At 28.2% G+C, this 22157-nt stretch overlaps 1 protein-coding gene across 3 annotated transcripts; it reads right to left on the reverse strand.

Annotated features, from left to right (window-relative positions):
* On the reverse strand, window positions 1-18018 carry LOC145186684 (kinesin-like protein KIF21A). 3 transcript variants are annotated; one of them, XM_090070200.1, is made up of 34 exons: window positions 17919-18018; window positions 17624-17803; window positions 15883-15925; window positions 15507-15689; window positions 14544-14795; window positions 13555-13695; window positions 13272-13387; window positions 12902-13004; window positions 12544-12820; window positions 11997-12057; window positions 11542-11710; window positions 10859-10915; window positions 9776-9992; window positions 9469-9647; window positions 8840-8992; window positions 8502-8741; window positions 7901-8173; window positions 7565-7708; window positions 7090-7194; window positions 6898-6999; window positions 5874-6022; window positions 5695-5737; window positions 5121-5584; window positions 4836-4907; window positions 4192-4325; window positions 3934-4070; window positions 3149-3189; window positions 2840-2956; window positions 2347-2464; window positions 2130-2165; window positions 1614-1748; window positions 1197-1323; window positions 920-992; window positions 1-817 (listed from the first exon to the last, which is right to left on the reverse strand). In XM_090070200.1, exons 1-34 carry the CDS (start codon window positions 17960-17962, stop codon window positions 733-735), a joined length of 4770 nt encoding a protein of 1589 aa, XP_089926326.1. In that variant the 5' UTR covers window positions 17963-18018; the 3' UTR covers window positions 1-732. The 3 variants fall into 3 exon arrangements, with proteins under 3 accessions (XP_089926326.1, XP_089926327.1, XP_089926328.1); XM_090070201.1 differs by lacking the exon at window positions 4836-4907; XM_090070202.1 differs by lacking the exons at window positions 1-817; window positions 920-992; window positions 1197-1323; ... (9 more) ...; window positions 5695-5737; window positions 5874-6022 and adding an exon at window positions 6415-6545.
* Between the last annotated feature and the right edge of the window lie 4139 nt (window positions 18019-22157).

A 22157-nucleotide genomic window follows, 5' to 3' on the forward strand; every position in this document is an offset into this window, starting at 1 on the left:
AAACTATTAAATACCATATTCTAACAAATTTTTCACATATTTACAAAAGATTGTCAGAAAATTTGCAAGCTTCATATTTTACAGACAGAAGCGTTCTCTTGTTTTTTGTTTTGTTATAAATAAATTTATTCAAGATCTATAAAATATAAAACTTACAAAATATAAACATCTGCTAAATATTCGTAAACCAATTCGAACGCCGCGCCAAAAATATTGATAAACTAAATCGAACGTCGGACTATAAATCTTTTGAAAGTCTTATAAAAAAATTTCTTCTGATCGAAATTGTAAATGAAAATGTCTAAAAATTAACCCGAAATCTTTTTATTAAGAAACCTGAGGCATAATCACTGAAGCCAAAAATTGCCTTTTAAAAATAATGAGAAAACACCAAACGTGAAAATTTTCTTTAAAATTTTGGATAAGTAAAACGTAACCAATTTCAAAAATATTCAAAAAGTTGGAAAAAAAAAAAAAAAAAAAAAGGTTTGAAATACCAGAAATTTGAAAATGTATAAAAAATTTAACAGGTATTCGAATTCTATCAGGATTCCGCAGAGTTTGCGACATGATTCTGCAGCTGACTTCAGAAACTTTTATCGCGATTTTGTAGTTTTATTTGTGGCGAGTTTCTTTATCTTTCAAACGTTTATCGTAAAAACTTGCAATGCGCTTGTCAACGGTTTACAATAAGCATATTTTTTCTTGAAATCAAATAAAACATTTGCAAAGTCAAGATGCCTGCTCTATTTCTTCTCTAGAAGAAAAATCTTCCAATAATACAGGCGAAGGTTTCCATATGCGAACTAACCGATCGCTATAAATAACAGAAGAAAAATGTTTTATAGAATTCTGTTTTATAAATCTTTAAAAATTAGTAACAATGATAAAGATATATTAAAAATAAGCGCAACTTTACCTAGATGCTGTAAAAATTCGAGAGTCATTACACTTGATTGCGTTTATGCTTTTTCCATGAGCTAACATTTCGCCTTGAGAAAAAAAAAACAAAAAAAATCATAAATACATAATTTCCTCAAAGTAAATTTGCAGACATTACTAAATTTTCACTAATATTTAAAAAGCAATTTATTTATCCATCATAAGTGACGTCGCCAGTGCTTCTAAGAACTTTTATAAAGAAACATCGAGCTTGCATTATAACGAAAAGAGGCAAAGTTCTTTACTTAAAATACCTGCTAATTTACACGAGTTTGCATCCCATAACTTGACAACGCCTCTTCTATCAGAACTGATGAGTATATTTTCATTCGGTACAAAGTTCAAAGCTGTAACCCAATCTTTGTGTGCCGCAGTAAGATGCTGAGATATAATTTCAAAATCATTACTTAAGCAAAATTTTCAGAAACCATGCAATGGATCATTTTAAGTGTCGAAAAAAACGAAGTCAAGAAAAAAATGGCGCTTATTTAAATGATTGCGTTGCAAAAAATTTGTCTCTAATCTCCAAAAAAAAGTCTTGAAGAAATGAAATTGGTAGTAGGGAAGACATTAACAGGACGAGGGAACTTTTTAAACAACTATTCTAAGTTTTCTCAATTTTATGTTCTAGATAAAAAATAAAAATAAATAGAAATAAAGATAAAAACTACCTCTTCCAACCGATGGTTTGCAAAATTCCATCGCTTTATTGTGTTGTCTCGAGAGCCACTGAACAAATATTTATCCTTCATAGCGAGAGACTGTACACCATCATAATGTGGAGGTTCAAGATTTTGACGAGGCATCTAAAAGAGTATTTTAAAATAAATTTTGTGTTTTTTTTTTGTTTTTTTTTTTTAATTAACAAAACATTTAATAAGTCACAGTACTTAGGGATACTAAAAAAAAAAGAAGTTATGCAATTATATTTATATATTATAATTATATATTTAAAATTGAAAACACATAATTGTTTAGTTACATAATAATAAAAATAAAAATAAAAATAACTTGGAGCACAATAAACATAGTAAACTACAGAGTTTGTTGTGAAGACTTTTGGAAACATTTGAAAAAACTTAGAAGCATTTGAAAAAACTTGGAAACATTTGAAAAAACTTGGAAACATTTGAAAAAACTTAGAAACATTTGAAAAAAACTTTAAAATTCACATAAAGTGTATTTACTTGATTGGAGGAGACGTCATCAACTACCTCAAAAATCTAAATAAATAGTAGTAAAAGAATGATGACAAATACAAAAAATTAATATAACAAAACAAACATAAAAAAATAAAAACAATATAAAAGAATAAAAAAAATAATTCAAAATTAACAATAAAGAATTAAAAAAAAAAAATTAAAAAAAAAAGAATTTAAGTTTAAAAAAAAAAAATGCAAACACCTTTATTGAATGGTCTTTAGAACCTGTGATAATATTGTCATGTTTGTGCCCTGTATCTATTACTAGCAAGCATGTTACAGCCCCGGTGTGTCCAGTTAATTTACCAATAGTGCTATACCTAAAAATAAAAAAATGCTATAAAAATTCTAACAAAGATTATCAAAAACAAGAGTTGTCAAAAACGAGAAATCTAAATCCAAATCTAGAATCTGCATATATACATATTAAAAAAAATTATCAAAAATAGAGATTAGCATAAATTCTTTTTTATACTGTCAATTAAAAGTAGAATAATGGGGTTATATAACACAGCATCATAGCATTAAGCAAAATGTTAAGATAATGTGAAGCAGTGTCAGAGCAGTACCCAGAATAATAGGATAGAGTAACACAGTGTTAGAGCATTAAGCAAAATAATAAGATAGAGAAATGGAGTATCAAACCATAAACTAGAATGTCAATAATAAAAGAATTTAATATAAGAAAAACCTACGTGCGTAAGTCAATCATCTTGACTGTGTTACCAATAGCTGAATACAAAACATTACCCGTAGAATTTAAGCCCAAATCCATTATGCTTGCATCGCTCATTGATTGGAATAATCCACTACTGCAATAATAAGACAATAAAAACATTTGGATTATTTGTGTTTATCAGTAAAACCTTTATAGCAATATTTAGACTTTTATAAAAACTTCCCAAACCATTTTTTCCTGGAAATTAAAGTTTGCAATATTTGAGAACTGGATTTGAAAAAATGAAAATATTTTACTAACAAAACTTCAAAGTAAAAATGCTCACCTTAAGGTTTTTATCACAGAACCTTGACGAAGATCCCAAAGCTTAAATAGAGAGTATGAAATTTTACCAGTTTTAATTAAGTTTTCTCAATCAATCTTCTAAAATATCAAGCTCTCATTGTTTAATATGCAACTGACACAACAGGAATGGTCCCTAAAGGGGAATAATTGATTAAGAAAAAAAAAGGGTGGGGGAAAAGATGACCCTTAATTCACACAGTCAAATCTGTTTTGAATTTCTGAGACCTAAAACAATTGAAAATGCATTCTCAGAAAAAAATTTGCAGAGCTCACAATTGAAGATTGGAATATTTGGTCTTTGCATGATTGTCTACCATTTTTAAACTGTAAGATGAATGGGATTTCATACTTTTACTCATACTACTTTTTACTTAAAAATAACTCTTTGCATTGCAATTAGTATTTTAAAAACCATTATTAAGCCAAAACAATTAAAACTCTCAATGTGTGATATGCTTATTACAGCTAGCAGCAATGGGTGAATTTCAACCAATAAAATACACAACTCAATGAAGAGAAACACCAAAAAGACCTTATGATCCTATGATGGTCTGAATGTATTTAAAACTGGTTGCAGCAGATTTAAACTAGTAAGTAATTTTTAAAGATAACATAAGTTTATAAATACATGTAAAATTATTTTTAAAATTATTCATTTCAAACATTTTTATGCTTCACATGAAAGAAAGAAAAAAAAAAAAAAAAAATTTAAGAACTTTACTTGAGTAAAATTTTGTCTAAAAAGTTGAATTTCTAGTTGCTAACCTTTATTGTTGATTGAAAGACAGTAAAGATGACGTTTCTGGCAGGTGAGAACTTGACAACAACTACATCACGTTTATGTTGGCTCAGTGACAAAATTTCTTCATTTTGTGTCAAGTCCCAAACTTTTGCTGTTCGATCTATAAAAATTAACACAAAGAGAAAGGAAACATATAATTATTATGTAGGTTTTACAATAAAATTTCAGAAAAGACTTTTTTTTAAATAAAAATCGTGTAAAGTAGAAAAGGTTTCAAAAACCTTTAGAGCCGGTGACCATAAGATTGTCTTGAACATCTAATGAAAGAACAGCGTTGTTATGGCCAGTTGCTGTATACATACAAACCAAAACATCTGGCTTTCCTTGTGAAACTTTCGATGGGAGAATCTGTCCTCTAAAAATATTCAGATGAGAAAATCTGTTCACTAAAAATATTTAGATGGGAGAACTTGTTTACTAATTATTGCTTAAGTGGAAAATTACTTACGATGAATAAATTTTTTTATGGAAACAGAAACAATTACACAAACACAAAAAAAAATCATATTCTTAAATTGAAAGTAATAAGAAGTATCATACAAAATGATGCAAAAAATATTCCTCTGAGGAACCCTATTTTGATTTTAAAAAAATCAACAGAGGACATTAAGACATTTTATTAACATAAACTATTATTAACATTTTGAAAATGTTATTATGATATTTGAAAAACTTTCTTGCTGTTTGGACATTTAAAAATTATATTATATTTAGTGATGAGTCAATAATATTTTAAAAAAAATATTTTTTTTAATTGACTTTATAATATTTAAATGCATTTTATAAATATTTAATGTTTAAATTATATAAAACATGCATGTGCCAGTTACACCGAGTGCATATTTCATTTTAAAGGATGACTTACAGGTCAGGGTCACCCTCGGTGGGTAGATTGCTTGTTAGTCTTTTAAAAACATCGTTGGATTCTGATTCCAAACTGGCGAAAATAATAAGTATAGAATGTTAGTTATGAAGATATGGAAAGATAAAATTGTGTACAATGATTGGTTGGATGAATTTACTTTTTGTTTTGTTAATCATTCCACTTTATTGCCTTTGAATCTATTTTGTTATCATTATTATTATCATTATTTTTTTTTATTATTTTGATTAAATAAAATCCTAAAAAACTTCTGAAAAATCTTCTTACAGGTTTGAAGATGTTGCTTCCCCAATAGTCTTTCTCTCATTAATAGGTGAACCACGAGTCGATGAAGGTCTTTTAGCAACAGCAGCCCTCAGATTACTTGTAGAAGAAGATTTTACAAAAGGTCTTGCTGATTTAGATATTCTTGTATTCCTTGAAAAATTCCCCACAGAATTAGAATCATCGTTTTCCAAACTCTCTGTAAAAGACTCAGACCGAGTTTGAGCATTTAACTGAGGCGGACATTGAGGAGGGGGCATCTTTTTTTTATCTTTTAAAGATTTTTCTAATTCGACTAATTTTTGTAAAGTTTTTTCATCTAATTGAAATGTTTCAGCTATTTCTTTTTTTCTATCTAAAGTTTGTAAGTTCTCTTTATTTTCATCAAATGCTTCATTCTGGACTTCTGCATTTTTCTTTTCTTTTGGATGCAATAGCTCCTCAGGTAAAGCGGTTTTTCTACGAGACTAAAGGATCTTTTTTTTTAAAATAAGTATAAAAAATTAAAACTAAACTGAGATTTAACTCTTAAAACATACTTCAAAAAAAAGCACATTTTCCCCATAAGTGAACATACCTTTCTTGTAGTAGGTATGTTAACTTCAGGTAAGTTTTCCTCTCTAAAATACCAGATAAAATCAGCATCAAAACAAACTAAATACTTTATCAAATTGAGTTTGTGCATTTTGAAAAAGAACCCAATTATTTACTATTACTATTTTAAAAAACATCTGAAGAAAAAAGTCTTTTTTATACATATCATCAACATCTAGAACATCTGTTCCATGCTCAAGATTACAAGCGTGTTGAAGCAGCTGTTGTTGCACCTCACAGTGTTTTTCCATTGCTTCTAGCTTTATCTGGATTTCTTTGTACGCAGCATCTTTGTTTGCTAATTCCTGGGCCTACAAATATTTTAGTTTTTTTGCAATTAAACTTAAGCAACAGGATCATAATAGTGATTATCATTTTAATTGATATGCTATAATAGAATGATATATACAAAAACTTATATTTTAACATTTATTAATGGTTTGTGTGACCATCATGCATTGCTATAGGTTTTTGTTATTTTTTTATTGTTTTTCATTTTTTTAAGGAAACGTTTTAATGAAAAGCTTAAACTAATTTAACTGGTTAACATTTGATATTATTAATGAATATAATATACTAACAGCTTTTTTTAAATAAATGGCAAACATCAAAGTTTGGGCATGATTAACTTTTTTAAGTTTTAAAGGTGATAAGTGCATTTATTGTGCATCATTTTAGGTGCTGTGTGCCATCAGCAATGAAAAAAAAAGCTTCTTACAAATAGTTGAACGTTTATATTAAGTTAGTATGGCATCTTACACTTCTTGTTTGACGAATTAATGAAGAGCAGATGAAACACACATAAATATGTAAACATCGTAGAATATCACAATACTAAATACAAATGTAAACATTTGTCAGGTTTTGCTGACTTGAAAATTGGTCTACGAGGATCATTTTACTCTAAATACATTAGTGTCATTAAAAATAGTTTAATGGAAGGTTTTACTTTGATACTTATCTTTTAAGTTTTAAAATTTTTAAATAATTTACTTATAATATTAATATTATCAAATGCCATAATAGACTATTTGCAACTTGCAAAAGCAATAAATATTTTTTATTTACATGAATGATGATTAAAAGAGTGAACAGATGATTTTGTTTTAAATTTAAAGTAATCAATTATGTAAAAAAGAACAAATGAAAGTGGTTACCTCAAGAAAACAAAAAAAAAAAGGTTTACCATTTCAACAGACTTGCTATAGAAATGTTCCAGTAAATACTTTGATTCTGTTAATGTGCATGTGTTGATTACATCAGCAGTGTTAATTCCCTCTCCCTCATCCTTTATAAAGAAGTAGATATTTAAAAAGTTGAATTTTTTTTTAGTGGAATGGTTTGGAAAAAGTTAAGAAAAAGTAATAAAAAAAACAACCTCCATTCCCATAATGGTTCCTTGACTCTCAGTAACATGCTCTTGAATGTAATCGAGATGGGCTTCTAAACCTTCCAGCTGACTGTTTAAATCTTTCACATCATCCTTAAAGAATAAATTACAATAACATGTTTCAAAATTATAAACATTAAAAGATGTTAAATTTTTTTTATAGGTACAGAATTGTATAAAAAGTAATTCCAATGGCTTACAGATGATTTATTTGATAATAGGTTTGATTATTGATTGTAAATGATTTATCTTGAGGGGGTAAAAAAATTAAAGATAAAAAAAACCTGTTCAAAATTATTATCTTAATTAAGTCATAATGTAAATTTAGCATATCCTATGTTAAAAACTAAATCAAAGACTGTCTATATAGATTTTATATTATTCTTTAAATCATTTACTTTTAGTAAGACATTTTAAGAGTTAAAAATTATTATTATCAGAAAAGATTCAAAATACCCTTTACCAGATTGTTCTTTTTTTCAGCTATCTCTTTTCTGCGTCTAGCAGCATCAAGCTGTTTACTGACCCTATCTCGTTCTGCTAACCACCTTTCCATATCATTTTCCATTTGGGCCACATTTTTCATTCGAATAGCCAAGTCTGTTAGCTATAATATAAATGAGAAAAACATACATGACATTAGGCAAGTTTTTTTTAACTATTATTACTTAAGTAGCTTTTACATTTTCTGTTTATTTTGTTAAATTTATGTTTTATTGATAAAACTTTCCTTGATGTCCTTTTGAAAACTTTAATAAACAAAAAAAAATGAAAATAAAAAAATGAAAATAAAAAATACTTTTCTTTCCAATATTTCCCATTTCTGTTTGGCTTTCTTTGACACAGCAGGCGAGCGCAAGCTTTTAGAAGGAGATTCAAATCTATTTGGGTCTTGTAAAATAGGTGGAGGAGTCTCTGGAACTGCAGGGGTTACGCTTTCAATTAAAAATGTTGTGTTTAAGTTGGTTGCAGCTTGAAACTGAGTTTGAAGTGAGTTAGGCCGTGTTTGATTTAAAGTCTGATTGTTTATTCGACCTGAAACCGGTTTTACTTGTTTTCGCATGGCGTTAAGCTAAAAAAAGGAATCAAAACTTCAGAAATTTGCTTTTTCATATATATATATATTTTTTTTACATTCCTTTAAATCTAAGAGAGGAGGTTTTAGTTAATCTTTTATCTTTTTACTTGGAGTAAAAAAAAAAGTGCCATGAACATGCAACATGAAACCTATATTTTAAATCACATGAGAAAATAAATTTAAAAGAAATAAAACACTAAAACTTTTGTTCAAAATGCAAACTTTGCACTTAAATGATACAAGATTGTGTAACTTTTAATGTGGATTAAAATTTTGTTTAAACTTTATTTATTTAATGTTTACTTTTAAGGCAAACACAAACCTCTTCTTGCTTTCGCTTTAGCACAAGGTCTCTTTGCTTCTTATCATCTTTCATTTTCTTTAATTCGTATTCCTTTTTTCTGTTTTCTTTAAGCATTGTTTCCATTTGCTGGTTGAGCTTACTTTCCATCTTTTTATTTCTTGTGCTTTCATCACGCATTGCACGCATCAACTTAACTTTTGTTCGTTTCATATCACTTAATTCATCTCGCATCAACTTTAACTGTTGCTCATTTTGTTCCTGAAAAGAAAAAATAACAACATTAATAAAGGATTAGAAAACTAATGGTAATAATTGGACAAAAAAAATTAACTAAACAAAGACAATCATAACATTACTTTTGCTTTTAAAAGCCTTTGGTGTTCTCTTTTAGAGTTTTGTAACTTTGATAGTTCTTTTTGCATAGCTAGTAACTTCTTTTCATATTGCTTACGAACTTCATCTGATTTTGAACGTGCAAGCTGATCAACACTTCCAATACTCTTTAGGATCTATAACAAATAATACTTCTTTTGAGCTAATTAATTTCACAAATATTTTTTTGTATTTTATTTTATTGTAGAATCTTAACAAAGTTATTCTTGATTTTCAGTAAAATGTAACATTAATAGTGATTTAGTCATAAAAACTTAACTGTGTTCAATTTATCTTAACATATTGTATGTGGGATAAGTTTAGTGTAACTTGTTGTTGTAACTTGTTGTTGTTTGTATGCATAATTTTTAAAAATAAACAAAGTAATTTGTGTGATGTCTTGATTTATAAAATATTAACTTAATATGATCACAGTCTCCCACCATCATTTTAAGTTTTTTATAAACAGAAATTACAGTCCCCTGCAGACAAAAAGTCTTAAAGGCTGTAATTCTTGTTTGCTGCATATTTTGTATTAACTATAAAGCATATAGATGATATATTTGTAGCTAAGATACATTGTTTAAACTTGTGTAACAAACACAAAATCTACCTTATCACGCTCAGATTCCGTTTCCTTAATCTTATTTTGAAGTAGAGCCATTTTTTGTTCATACTGCTGTTTGAGCGCTGTTAAACGCTGCTGACTATGCTCAAGTTCATCAATGAGCTTTTGTTTTATTGTGATGTCAGTGTCTAAATCGTTGATGTTATTTTGCATTGCTTCCTCATCTAAAACAAAACAAAAAAAGATTAAAACTTTAGAAACCTGAGAAAAACCAGTTTCAAACAATATTAGAGCTCCTCCAAAAGAAACCCAAAAATGCAGGAAGATTAAAGTAAAACATTTAAAAGCATACTTTTCAAAGACTGATTTAAAACATCTTCATTATCAGAATCTGTATTAGATTCTATATCATCATCATCTTCATCATGACCATCTTCATCTTCAACATGGCATTCATCTTTTTCACCATCCATGTTACTTTCTTTAACTATATCAGTTTCATTCTTCTCTTCATCACCATCATCACCATCATCATCACTATTCATAACCACACCGCTTTCTGGACTTAACTAAAAACAGTATAGTACTTTTAATCAAAAAAGTGATCTGTTTACTCATTAGGGCAGTCCATTACACTTTGTTTTTTTAAATTCTAAAAATGAAAAATCTTAGCCAAATCGGAAAATATTTCGTAGAACCAACTTTATAGCATAGCGATTCAGAGTTTTTTAATTAGTGGGATATATAAATTATAGAGATAAATAAAGTACTAAATACTGTTTTTCATCATTAGTTGATATGAAATTTTCAGAAAGTTTGTAACATTCTGTTTCAATGCCATTTTCATATTTTCAACAGCAACAGCATTTGGTTACTATGTATGAATTAAGGTTCTTGTTTTTTGTTTGTTTTGTGGGTGCTTTATATGTTGAGCAAGTTGGTTATGGAATGTCTATTTAATTACAATCAGTAATAACAGTTTTTACGTCTACCTTTATTGCTATTTTGAAAGCCTTTCTTAATCGGTTTTCCTTGATTGATTTTTTGTTGTTGGTGTGAACGTTTTTGCAAAATATAAATCAGGTGTTTTTATGTCACTAAAAAATTTGCAAAATATTTTTAATTTTGATGACACAAGAAAATGACAAGGACTTGGGCGCAGATGTGGTAATTAGGAAAGTCTGAAATCAATATGCTTGGATCTGGAAAGATGACCAAAAAAGCACTTTTAAAAAAATTATCTATCATCATCTAGAAAAGGTGCTGATAAGTGCATAAATTGTCAACTGATAGTTGTTACCATCTGGGCAAAAGCTAGAATTCCAATTTACACTAGATGAGCTTTAATCACCTAATTCATATTGTTAACAAAAGTATGAGCATTAAAAAAAAGAGAAATTATAATATTTTTAAAATTTAAAACTGTAAAACTAACTTTTTCTTTTGAGTCTTCAAACAAGATTTCTTTCTTGACTTTTTTTGAATGGTGTTTCTGAAATAAAGAAAGTTTTCTTATTCAAATGTTATCTTTTTAATTTCAGGAATCAGATAGCAATAAAAAAAGTACACCAACTGAAAAAAGAAAAAAAGAAAAAGATGATAATTTTAAAGTTTGCAGAGAAAATTTTTAAGAACAAATTTTACTTTTGAAATTTTAATTCAAGTTTTTAATTTAGAAAAAGCGCAACTCTTACTTTAATCAAAACAAATTCTTTTTGAAAAGTTACAATTGTTATAAACATAAAAATATTATAGCAACCCTGGATACTATATATAATGCATTTACAAATAATATTCTAAAAGCAATTATATGTTAAGACATGCAATTCTTTTTAGAATATTATTGGTCATAATGGTTATACTTGCATATAAGTATATAATTATGAATGTTCATACTTACATATAAGTATGTAAGTATGACCATTAGGAAATAAAAGTGGAGCAAACAACTTTTAAGGATTAAATTACCCTGCTATTAAATCAGAGTTGTTTTTTTTTTTTTACAAAAGTATGATGAGCACACTGATTTACCTTATAAAACGGAAACAGAAACTGATTTAAACTGATAAAACTGATTTGACATTGTATTTGACATTTGACATTAAATTTGTAAATTACCTTTTTACTTAGTTTTTTTTCTGCTCTCAATTGGTCTTTTGCTACATCTAAAAATGAGATTAATTGCTCATCTTCATGACATGTGGCTGGTGACATTGCAACTCGACTGACATTCTGAGCACGTCTGATTGCAACGCTTGATAGTTCTTCACTTTCTGCTAACTTTGTGCTGAATTTTTGAATTAAATAATATTACTTCATGCTAGATATACATTTGTATATTTGTTTACTTTTTTACAATAAAACTTTATTTTTATGTTTTTGGCAACATTGAATGTATAGAATAGTAATAAAGGACAACCTAATGAATAAACTTTTCTTTAAACCATTATTAAAGTTACCAACTTTTGATTCTATTTTTATAAACCAAAAAACAAAAAAAACAACAAAAGATTCATTTTAAAACTTGATAAATGAATCAGAACCTGAAAACTTCATTGAAAAAAAAAACTTACCTAAGTTCTTGTATTTGTTTTTCATATTTAGTAACCATTTCTTCAAATGTAGTTTTCTCATCTGAAATGATAAAAATACTCACAGTATAATGCAAACATTACGTGATTAGATAGTAAAAAAAACAACAGATTTACAAAAGATTACAAACATTGAAAATACCTCACTATAAATTGTGCATTTATTTTGTACAAATTTATTAACGCATTTATAAAGACTTACTAATTTATATCGATATACTTATCTAATCGTATGTCATTATTTTGCTTCTAGTTGAAAAAGACCCTTCCATTTTTGAAATACAAAAACTATTTATACCAAGGTAATTTTATCATTTAAACAAAAAAAATAAATAAAAAAGTATGACTTCTTAGGAATTTTATTAATTTCAAAAAGATTTGCAGTACTCATGCCAAAACTGTAAAACTATATGTGCAACCATATTAAATTGGTAACTTTATATTTATATCTGCATATATTATGTTTATACCTTCATGTTTCACTGGTTCAACTGGTTTCAAAATTTAAATAAGTAAACAAAAACCTAACCTTCTGTGACATTTGCTAAAACTGAAGATACTTTCAACTCTGTAAGTTGTATGGACTTAGATTCAATGTTTTTTTGCAATGCTTTTACGCGCATTCGAAGCGTTTCATTTTCTGATCTCAGCATGTTTAGTTCTTGAAAGGTATCTGACATGTATTCTCCAGACCCATCTGCAACACGCTTACCCTGTTTATATTCTGTCAGTTCTAATGTAAGCTGCTGAATCTCTTGACGTAGTATGGCTATTTGCTTGCTTGCTTTATCTTGGTTGACAATGACCTAAAGAAAAGAACAAGTTTGAGCGTAGTGTTAAATAATTTAATTGAAATTCTTAAAGAATTAATTTTAAATGATTCTCACCTTGTTCTTTATATTTCGAGCTCTGTTTGCATATTTGAGGGTGTTAAGCGTTTCCATAAAATCTCGGTCAGAGGGGCTGCAGCAAGCAATCATTAGAGTACGACTGAAATTTTCAACAAGATGTTTTTACAATAGATAATTTATTCATAATAAACTTACAACTAATAAGACAATTTATTACATGCAAAAAGTTTAAAACATAAGAAGGTAATGGCAAAATACATTATTACAGATTTAATTTATTCTTACATAACTAGAAATTACAATCAGCAATTGATTGACAAAATTTTTAATGAAAAATAAATAAATTGTGGTTTAAGAACTTCATTAATAAATAAGCATTGAAAAGCAATTTTTAGCACTATCATACCTGTTACCACCAAGTGAGTCTTGCAGCAACCTTGTAAGTTTTGAATCTCTATATGGTACATGGGAGCCACGTTTAGTTTTGTCCCCAAGTGCACTGATTACATTGCCAAGTGATAACTAGAAAATAAATCAACGTAAACAGTTAAAATAGCAGAAAAGTTTTAACCTTAACATTGAATTTGTAAACAAAACTAACAAATCATAAAAAAACTTATAGCAGCAAGAGAGCAAATGGTAAATTTTAAAACCTGCATAAAATTTATTTAAACAGTAGATCTACTTACTAGTCCTTGATTGATAGAAATTCCTTCTTTGGCACGATCACCAGTAGCTCCAGTTCGTTTGAGTCTTTCTGAGCCAGCCAGATCAACAAAATTGAACTTAGCATTAAGTGTTTCAAACTCCTCGCCACCCTCAGATTGCGACTAGTTTAAACAACAAGTAAAATGTTGTAGTGAACTCATAAGAAGCTTTTTTAGACATTAAAGTTTTATTGGATGTATTTAGACAACTTGTCATCAATAAGAAATATATTGCTTTGCACTCTTTTTGATGGTTAATTGAAAATAATAAGTTGAAAACAATAAGTTGAAAATAATAAGTCAAAAATACTAAGTTTCTTTTGACTAAAAAATGACCTGAAAAAGCATAATAAATTGATAAAATAACAAAATTTCTTCCTGTGAAAAAAATTTGTGAGCCACAAAAAAATGATTAACAATTTAACATTTTCCTGAAAGTTGATCAGGGATCAATACACCACACATCAACTCAGTGGGAAATGTTGATTATTTCAGTATTTTTACATAATTGTGTTATTTGGCAATGCTATTAGAATAAATTATACATAAAAATAGTACACAGTATTGTTCTTTCATAAAAATAGTATACAGTTATATATTGCTTTTTAGGGTAAAAACAGGACATCTTCTCTAATTTACCCAGGTTGCATACTCTAAAAATCAGGTAATAATGGGGCATAGTTTTCCATGCATAGTTACTTGTAAAGTATAATTACTATTATTTTTAAAAAATGATTGCGCCAACTTGATTAGTATATAAGACATGCTAAATTACACTATGCTATGGTAAACACATTTTTAAAAAGTGTGTGAAACAGGTTTTTTCACAATGTCAAAATGTTTCAAATTACTTATTATCAAGTTTTAATATACTAAGCAGGTGAAACTCTTTGAACCAATATTGAAAAAGCCATAATTATTCTGAAAATTTTCTGAATAATTATGGCTCTTACAATAACAAAAAAACTTACGATTCTGTGATGCTTAATGAAAAGAGTAAATATTGCATGAGATCTTGAAGATGTTGCATTCATCATTGTTGCAGCTGTTGACCGAGAAACAGCACCTTCTTCCAATAGTGCCATACATGTCTCAGCAGCAGATACAGGTCTTGCAACGACACCTGTTAAATATATATTTCCATTGTGATCTTCGTGAACTCTGATAATTTTTTTCCCTTTATTTTCAATGTCCAAAAGATCAATTATTTCCTCATTGTAAAGCTAAATTAAAAAAAAAAAAAGTTGATTTTCAAATTTTATTTATTCATCTGCAGAAAAAAAATTAAATTTACACTAAATACTTTTTATATGAAAAAGATTCTGTAAGAGAAAACTTTAAATCTGGATTTTCATGCACTAAGTAGGAACAATTTTTTCTGAAAAATTCACTGACTCTTTAGAAGGCATATTTTTAAACAGCTAGTCCCCATTCTCCCCTACTAAAAATACGCTCTCTTTGCAAGTGTATGATCTTTAATAGCTCTACAAAAAATCCTAATTAGTTACAAAAAAACTCAGATAAAGAAAAAATCTTGTGTCAGTGTTAACAATTTTTTTACAAAAGGATTAAAGATTTAAAACCAACTTGACATATAATTAGAAAGCTTGGAAAAGTTGAATTATAATCAATAGCAAAAATTAATTTTCCAAATAAAAAAATGTTTTAAGCTTTATTTAAACACTCCTCATTATTTATATTTTTTTCATAATGTTGATTGCTTGTAATCCTAAGATAATTCACTACATGTAAAGTAAAAGCAAAATCACCACATGTAAAAGTAAAAAAAAAAGTGTGAGGCCAACAGATGCAATTAAAAAAACTTAATAAATTCTAAAAAGTTTAAACCAAGGTATTGGTTTTTTTTTTAAATGATAAATTTAGTAAAACACTTCTTTACCAATAATTTTTAAAAAAAAAAAAAAAAAAAAAACCTCAAGAAATTGAGCTGAAACAGTAAACTCTGGAGAAGGTTGCCCAGCTTTCTCAGCCTCTTCTTTTCTCTTACGCATACCATCAAAAAGATGCTTAGCTGCTCGTGGAATAATACCAATTTGATCATCACTAATCCCAATGTCAAAACTTGTTCCCATCGTATATGTTTTACCACTTCCAGTCTAAAGACAATATCAGTGCATAACTAAATGTTGAATGTATATGATTAAAAAAAAATCAACCATATAGAATACAAATGTGTTTCTTGGCATCAAAATATCCACAACAAAATAAACGTATAAAAAAATATAAGCATTTCAAAAAGTTTGCATATAGAATGCATATTAAAGACTACTTCATAGGAAAGAATAGTACCTGTCCATAGGCCAGTATGGTAGCATTATATCCATCAAAACATCTAAAAAAAAATTTTTTAATTTATTGCTGCAAATAGAAAAAACATTAAACAAACAAAAATTGCTGTTATCTAAAAAATCAAATTTCTTAAAACAATAAGCCTAAAGCCCCTGCTTTTAAAATAGAAATTTACGAATTAAACAATTTTATCTATTTATTTACAATTTAGACTAACATCATTAATTAGACTTTTGAATTTAATTTTAAAATGCTACCATCACAACACCCCAACCCCATCCCCCACCCCCATCCCCCAATAAAATAAAATAACAACAATCAAAAAAAGTTTAACATCTATTAACTTAAAATGCTTATTAATAAAAAAATTTGAGAATAAAGCTAAATGCATGGTGATATAGACCTCCCTATTTTACAGATGGAAGATCAGCTAGATTAACACCAGAACATAATTTTTAACTTGATCATTTTGGTTTTAACTGATTTTTACTGTTCAAAAATATTCTCTTATTATCTTATATAAAAGATTCAAAAAGATTTTAAAAGACTTTAAAATACTGAAGCATTCTTAAAGTTATTGATTTACTATCTTTAAACAAATGATTTTGGGGGTACAAAAAAAAAGGTATTCTGATATTTTTTCTCAATTTTTAAGTTAAAATGGGTATTTAAGTTAAGTAAGAACCATTGGATGTGGCAGTGATTGAACAGTCGGAAGTGATGTTTATACATAAACTAACTTTTATATTATAAAATACTTAGAAAAAACCAGTGAAATTGGCTACAAAAAATGTTTTAGAATCTGAGACATAGAAATTGGGAGAATTATCAAAGCTCCTGATCAAGGAGAGTCTCAGAAGTATTGGGGAGGGCTTTAAATCATAAAACCTAACTTTTTCTTTGATTGATAAAGAAATATCATTAAAGAAAATCTAAAACTTCAAAAAGAGAAGATTGCTACATTCTTAAAGCTGTGAAAAAAGGTTATTACTTGCCATAAGATACAATTAGCTTTGAACATTACGAATATCTCAAAGTGGACAACATCTTGTAGTATAAAAGCATCAAATGACCTTTTTTCTGGCAAGTAAATAAAAAACTTTCCTGCTAGTTAAAGCAGTCACAAAAAATAAATTGGTACCATGAAAAGAGCACTTAGAATGGACATTAGAACAATAGGCAAGAGTCATCTGGAGCGACAACCCACAACCCATGTTTTGCTTTACGATGGTTAATCTCGCTGTTGGAAAAAAAGTTGAGGAAGGTTTCATCCTTCAGACTAGCAAAGCAATCTCAAAAATGAAAAAAAGATTAATGTTTGACTATGTATTTCAACAGAGTAATGATTCCAAGCATACAGCTTTGTTCAATAAAAAATATCCAAAATGATGCCAGTTAGGTTTTGGCCAGCACAGTCTCCTGATTAAAACGCAATACAAAATCTTTGATCTATATTGGATAGAAAACTGCAGGACAGTAGACCAACAAATGAGGACTGTTTAAAACTCTTCTCAATGCTTGAAATGAGTTGTCAGTTGACTTGCTTACAAGACTTTTAAATAGTATACCATTAAAATATGAATTCACAAAACAATCGATGATCAATTAAATATATCATTTTACAATTCTTACTTTGTATTACTTAATATTCTATACATTACCATCATAATCATCTAATATTACCTTTTTTATATTTTAAAATTTATATATATATGCATGAACTATGTATATAAAAGCTTACCCCTCAATAAGCGGTTTTGCTATATCTTTATAGATATCTTTCTGATGAGAGTCAATGTCAAACACAAAATCATATGTAAATGCTTTATCTTTTCCAAGAACAACTTGAGGGTGACCTGGAGTAACAGATGTGCAAATATGACATAAATCTATCTTCTCAGAGGCATTTTGGGGACGAATTCTAAGAAAAATAACTTACAATTACTTCAATACTATGTATGCAGATACACAAAACGTTAGATACACAAAATGCTAAATAAAATAATATGATATATATAAGTTATATAATTATTTACCTCAGGGCAACCTGAACAGATGTGTCATCAGAGGGGGTTGACATTGTTAGTTGCTCTAAATATTTATGTCTTAAAGCTTATAAACATTATTTGGCTTATATATAATATGATAAACTGTATGGTAAATTTTTTAAGGTAATTATTGCTTTGATACTTATACACACAGAGTTTAAATATACATATACATATATATATATATATATATATATATATATACATATATATATATATATATATATATATATATATATATATATATATATATATATACATATGTATGTATGTATGTATGTATGTATGTATGTATGTATGTATGTATGTATGTATGTATGTATGTATGTATGTATGTATGTATGTATGTATGTATGTATGTATGTATGTATGCATCTATATTTGTATGCATCTATGTATGTATGCATCTGTGTATGTATGCATCTATGTATGTATGCATCTATGTATGTATGCATCTATGTATGTATGCATCTATGTATATATGCATCTATGTATATATGCATCTATGTATGTATGTATGCATCTATGTATATATGCATCTATGTATGTATGCATTTATGTATGTATACTGCATTTGCTAGTTCAGAACTTGTGTTTGCCCATTCAAATTGAAGACCACTTTCAACAACTTAAAATACATTTTATCAGGGTAAAAAATCTATAATCTATAATCATTTCAAAAAGTTCATTTCATGCACAATAAAGTTCTTTTAAATATTACAGCATTTTACAGATTGAAACCATAAGCAATATACCTGATCAATAGTATGTAATAAGATAAACTATGAGTAATTAATAATTCATGAAGCAGAGAAAAAAGCATTGAAAAGTAGTACATCAAAATGAAATATTAATATCTTGTCTCCTTTAAACTAAAGTGCAATAATCCATAGGAAGCATTTAATAAAACAAATATTTTATGGTGGAGTCTAATAAACTTTACAGCAAAATTAATGTTTGAGTGTTGGATGCATGTTGGGGAGGGAGTAAAAGCATTTAAAACTTTAAAATACACACATCCATCACTTTATGTACACACATACATTACCTTCACAACAGAAGTAGGTAAAAAATATCTATAGAAAATTTACAGTTGTAGAGAGTTAAACATAACCTGTTTCTAGTCTGCTTATGACAAATACCCAACAATGATATTTTTAAAATTCCCACCTAGAGACCATTTCGTAATTATGAGCATCTTTATTTGCTTATAATATCTACTTAATGAAACGTTAGTATTTTAAAATTTCTTAAATAAACTAGTAGACAAAATACTATAGATGCACCACCTTGGTTTACAGGAAATTATCGTTACAATGAGTTTTATTCAAGAGCAAAATTACTTAGGCTTGACCACCTACACATATGATTCCGAGGCAATTATTCACCTAGTTTCTGGTTCTTTGAAAATTAAGCATTCATTGAACAATATTTAAAAAGAAAGCAATTTAACTTGTATTTCCTTTTAAGTACCTACATATGAACTGAAGTACATTAGGATAGTAAACATGTACGCGGGTCGTTTGTTATCAACGCTTTGATCTTCAAAAGCACCAATAAACAACTTAAACAAGAACCGCATAGGCAAAAGAAAATGTAATTCACATTTTTAATAAACTGTTCGTGCATTTTCTTAAAGAAAATTGTCCGAAAGAAGTTTTTCAGTCTTCCGAGCGGTAAAATTATTAGAAAATCCATTTTCTAATAATTGTTTTTAAATAAACATTTTTAACATGAGAGAAGAAGAGTTTTTTTTTTAATATTATTATTTATTTTGATTTAGTAACACGCATTTTGAAATCTACTGAGACCTCTTGTTAACAGAAATTTTTATTGTGTGAATTATAAAAAAGTGAAATAAAATTTCATAAAATAGAGAGTAAATCAACTGGTAACTCTATAAAATATTTCAACGCAGAGGTTTTTTTTTTTTTACAGAATATCAAATAGAAGTTGTATTTCGAGCATAGAGATATTAGTTTTAAATTTAAACTTCCCCCCTTTTTTTTTAATGATTCATTAAAAAAAGGGGGGAAGTTTAAATTTAAAATAATTTTTTTTTCATTAATAATAATTGATTTTAAGAAACCGTCTTTAACCTTGGAGAGGGGGGACGTCGATGCACCTTAAGTCATGCGGATTGTCAACATGTTTTCAAGAATTGATTATTTGTGCGGGAAAAAAATGTGTATTATAAATGAAGTAATTCTTTAATAAACCTAATGTCGCCGTTGAGTTTTAAAAATTCAGAAACGACGATGTAAGAAATAAGAAGTAGAAAATTTAATATTGATTGTTAAGTTATTTGCAAAATCATAAATTTCTAAGTAGTAAGCGAGCGCCAGGCAAACAATGCGACGACAACTTTGAAGTAAAAATGGTTTATTGATCAGAAATGCATCGCAATAGCGTCATTATTATGCCCCAGTTATTGTTTTATAATTTCTTTGTAGTATAAGAAATATATAGCGATTATGAAATTACAAATTACAAGCTAACAGATGGGGCTTAAATGCCTTTTAAAGCCAAACTAGGTCCAAGTGACTTATTTGATGATCACGTGATTAAAATACACAAAAATTGTCGAAAAAGAATCAACAATCAGCAAGATCAAAATGTTATACAAATTCACAAAATCAGTGGAATCAACAAACTTTTCACCAATTTTGCTGCCGACATGTTGCTCGTCATCATCACCGACATGTTGCTCGTCATCTTGTTTTCTATCATTACGTTGTACCCACATGTCTTTTATTTTTTCAACTTCAATTTGATCTGAACAATTTGACCTGAACGATAAGATGCATACTAGCCTCGGCATTTGGTAATTCGGGTGATGACGAATGATGACCAATAATGACCAATGATGACCAATGATAATGAATAAAGCACAAACTTTTATATTAGTCTTTTAAGAAATTTTTTTTTTTGAAGTTTGTTAAATTAGAACTTTTTATGCGTTTAAAACAACGAAGTTTTTTGGGCGACAAGTTCATGAAAAACAATTACGTTTTTGGTGCGACAAATTTGTTATTTGCGTAAACTTGTTAATTTGCAAAGGTAAGTTTCGCTGATAAAATTGAATAACACTGTTGCGCAAAACTTGAAGGGTTGAAACAAAATAAAAGCAGGAACATGAGGTATTGCAATTTTTTTTTATGTAGTCTTACTTTTATTTGTCTGAATATATAAATTATTTTAAATTCGACTTATTACAAATGACTGATATAGAAATTTGTACTTAATTTGTTGTAATTCGTTATTAACAGAAAAACAAAACACTGCACAGTGATCAATTTTGAATAATTAGAGGGGCGAAATTCTTAACTACGGGGAATCGGAGATTTGAGATGTTGTTCTAATGTAAAATAGTAAATAACACGGTCTGTGTTCCAAAATTGTTTTTCTTTTTTTTTTTTTTTTGATAAACTGTTCTTTATCCTCACTTGATATTAAATCTGGTTCCTCCTCTAAGAGATTAAGCACTTTAATTGGCAATGATACCTTCTGTTTTACAGGTAATGGCCTGATATTTGATATTACAGGGGTCTGAAGATATTAGCAACAGTTTCATGAGATCTTCATTGGTTTGTTTTCAGACCATTTTTCTGGTGTTATGCTCTCTGTAATACCTCAAAGCTTTGTAGCGACTTTCCTGTGCATCTCCTCTCAGCATATCATTTGATAACAAAAAGTTTTTGGTTATATCCTTATCGTGTACATCGTGTTTGTTTGAGTTGGTGTCTTAGAAACCAACTCAAACAAACCAACTCCATAATTCAATAGAATGAATAGCAGCTTCTTAAGCATATTCGGCAAACTTTTTGATTGTGTTAACTTTTTAAGGGGAATTCGGCATTTTTAAAATGACGCTAAACCTCTCTATTGGGGTTTGATCGATCTATGCAATATTTGTAAACAAAAGGGTTTGCAAAGAAATTCCCGGCGACGTTCCTGACATAGGTATTGTCAAACCCATGTTTTGGAATATCAACTGGGCCAAGTTAATCTCTAAAAAGACTCTGTATGTGTCGTTTTCTGACAGTCACAATTTTTTTGTTTTCTTGACGTTGAGTTTGCCTTTTTTTAAGGTTAATTTGTATGTCTCTTTTAAAAGGTACTCATAAAAGCGTAAATAGGCGTCTAATGACGACCACTTAGGGCTAAAACTTATTATAAACCTTGATTATTATTCTTTAAAGTCATTGAATTCTGAAGAAGAGACTC

The sequence above is a fragment of the Hydra viridissima genome, unplaced genomic scaffold (assembly GCF_058129835.1).
Source record: "Hydra viridissima isolate aposymbiotic clone 2 unplaced genomic scaffold, HvirCarnegie_v1 scaffold_13, whole genome shotgun sequence".
NCBI lineage: Eukaryota > Metazoa > Cnidaria > Hydrozoa > Anthoathecata > Hydridae > Hydra > Hydra viridissima.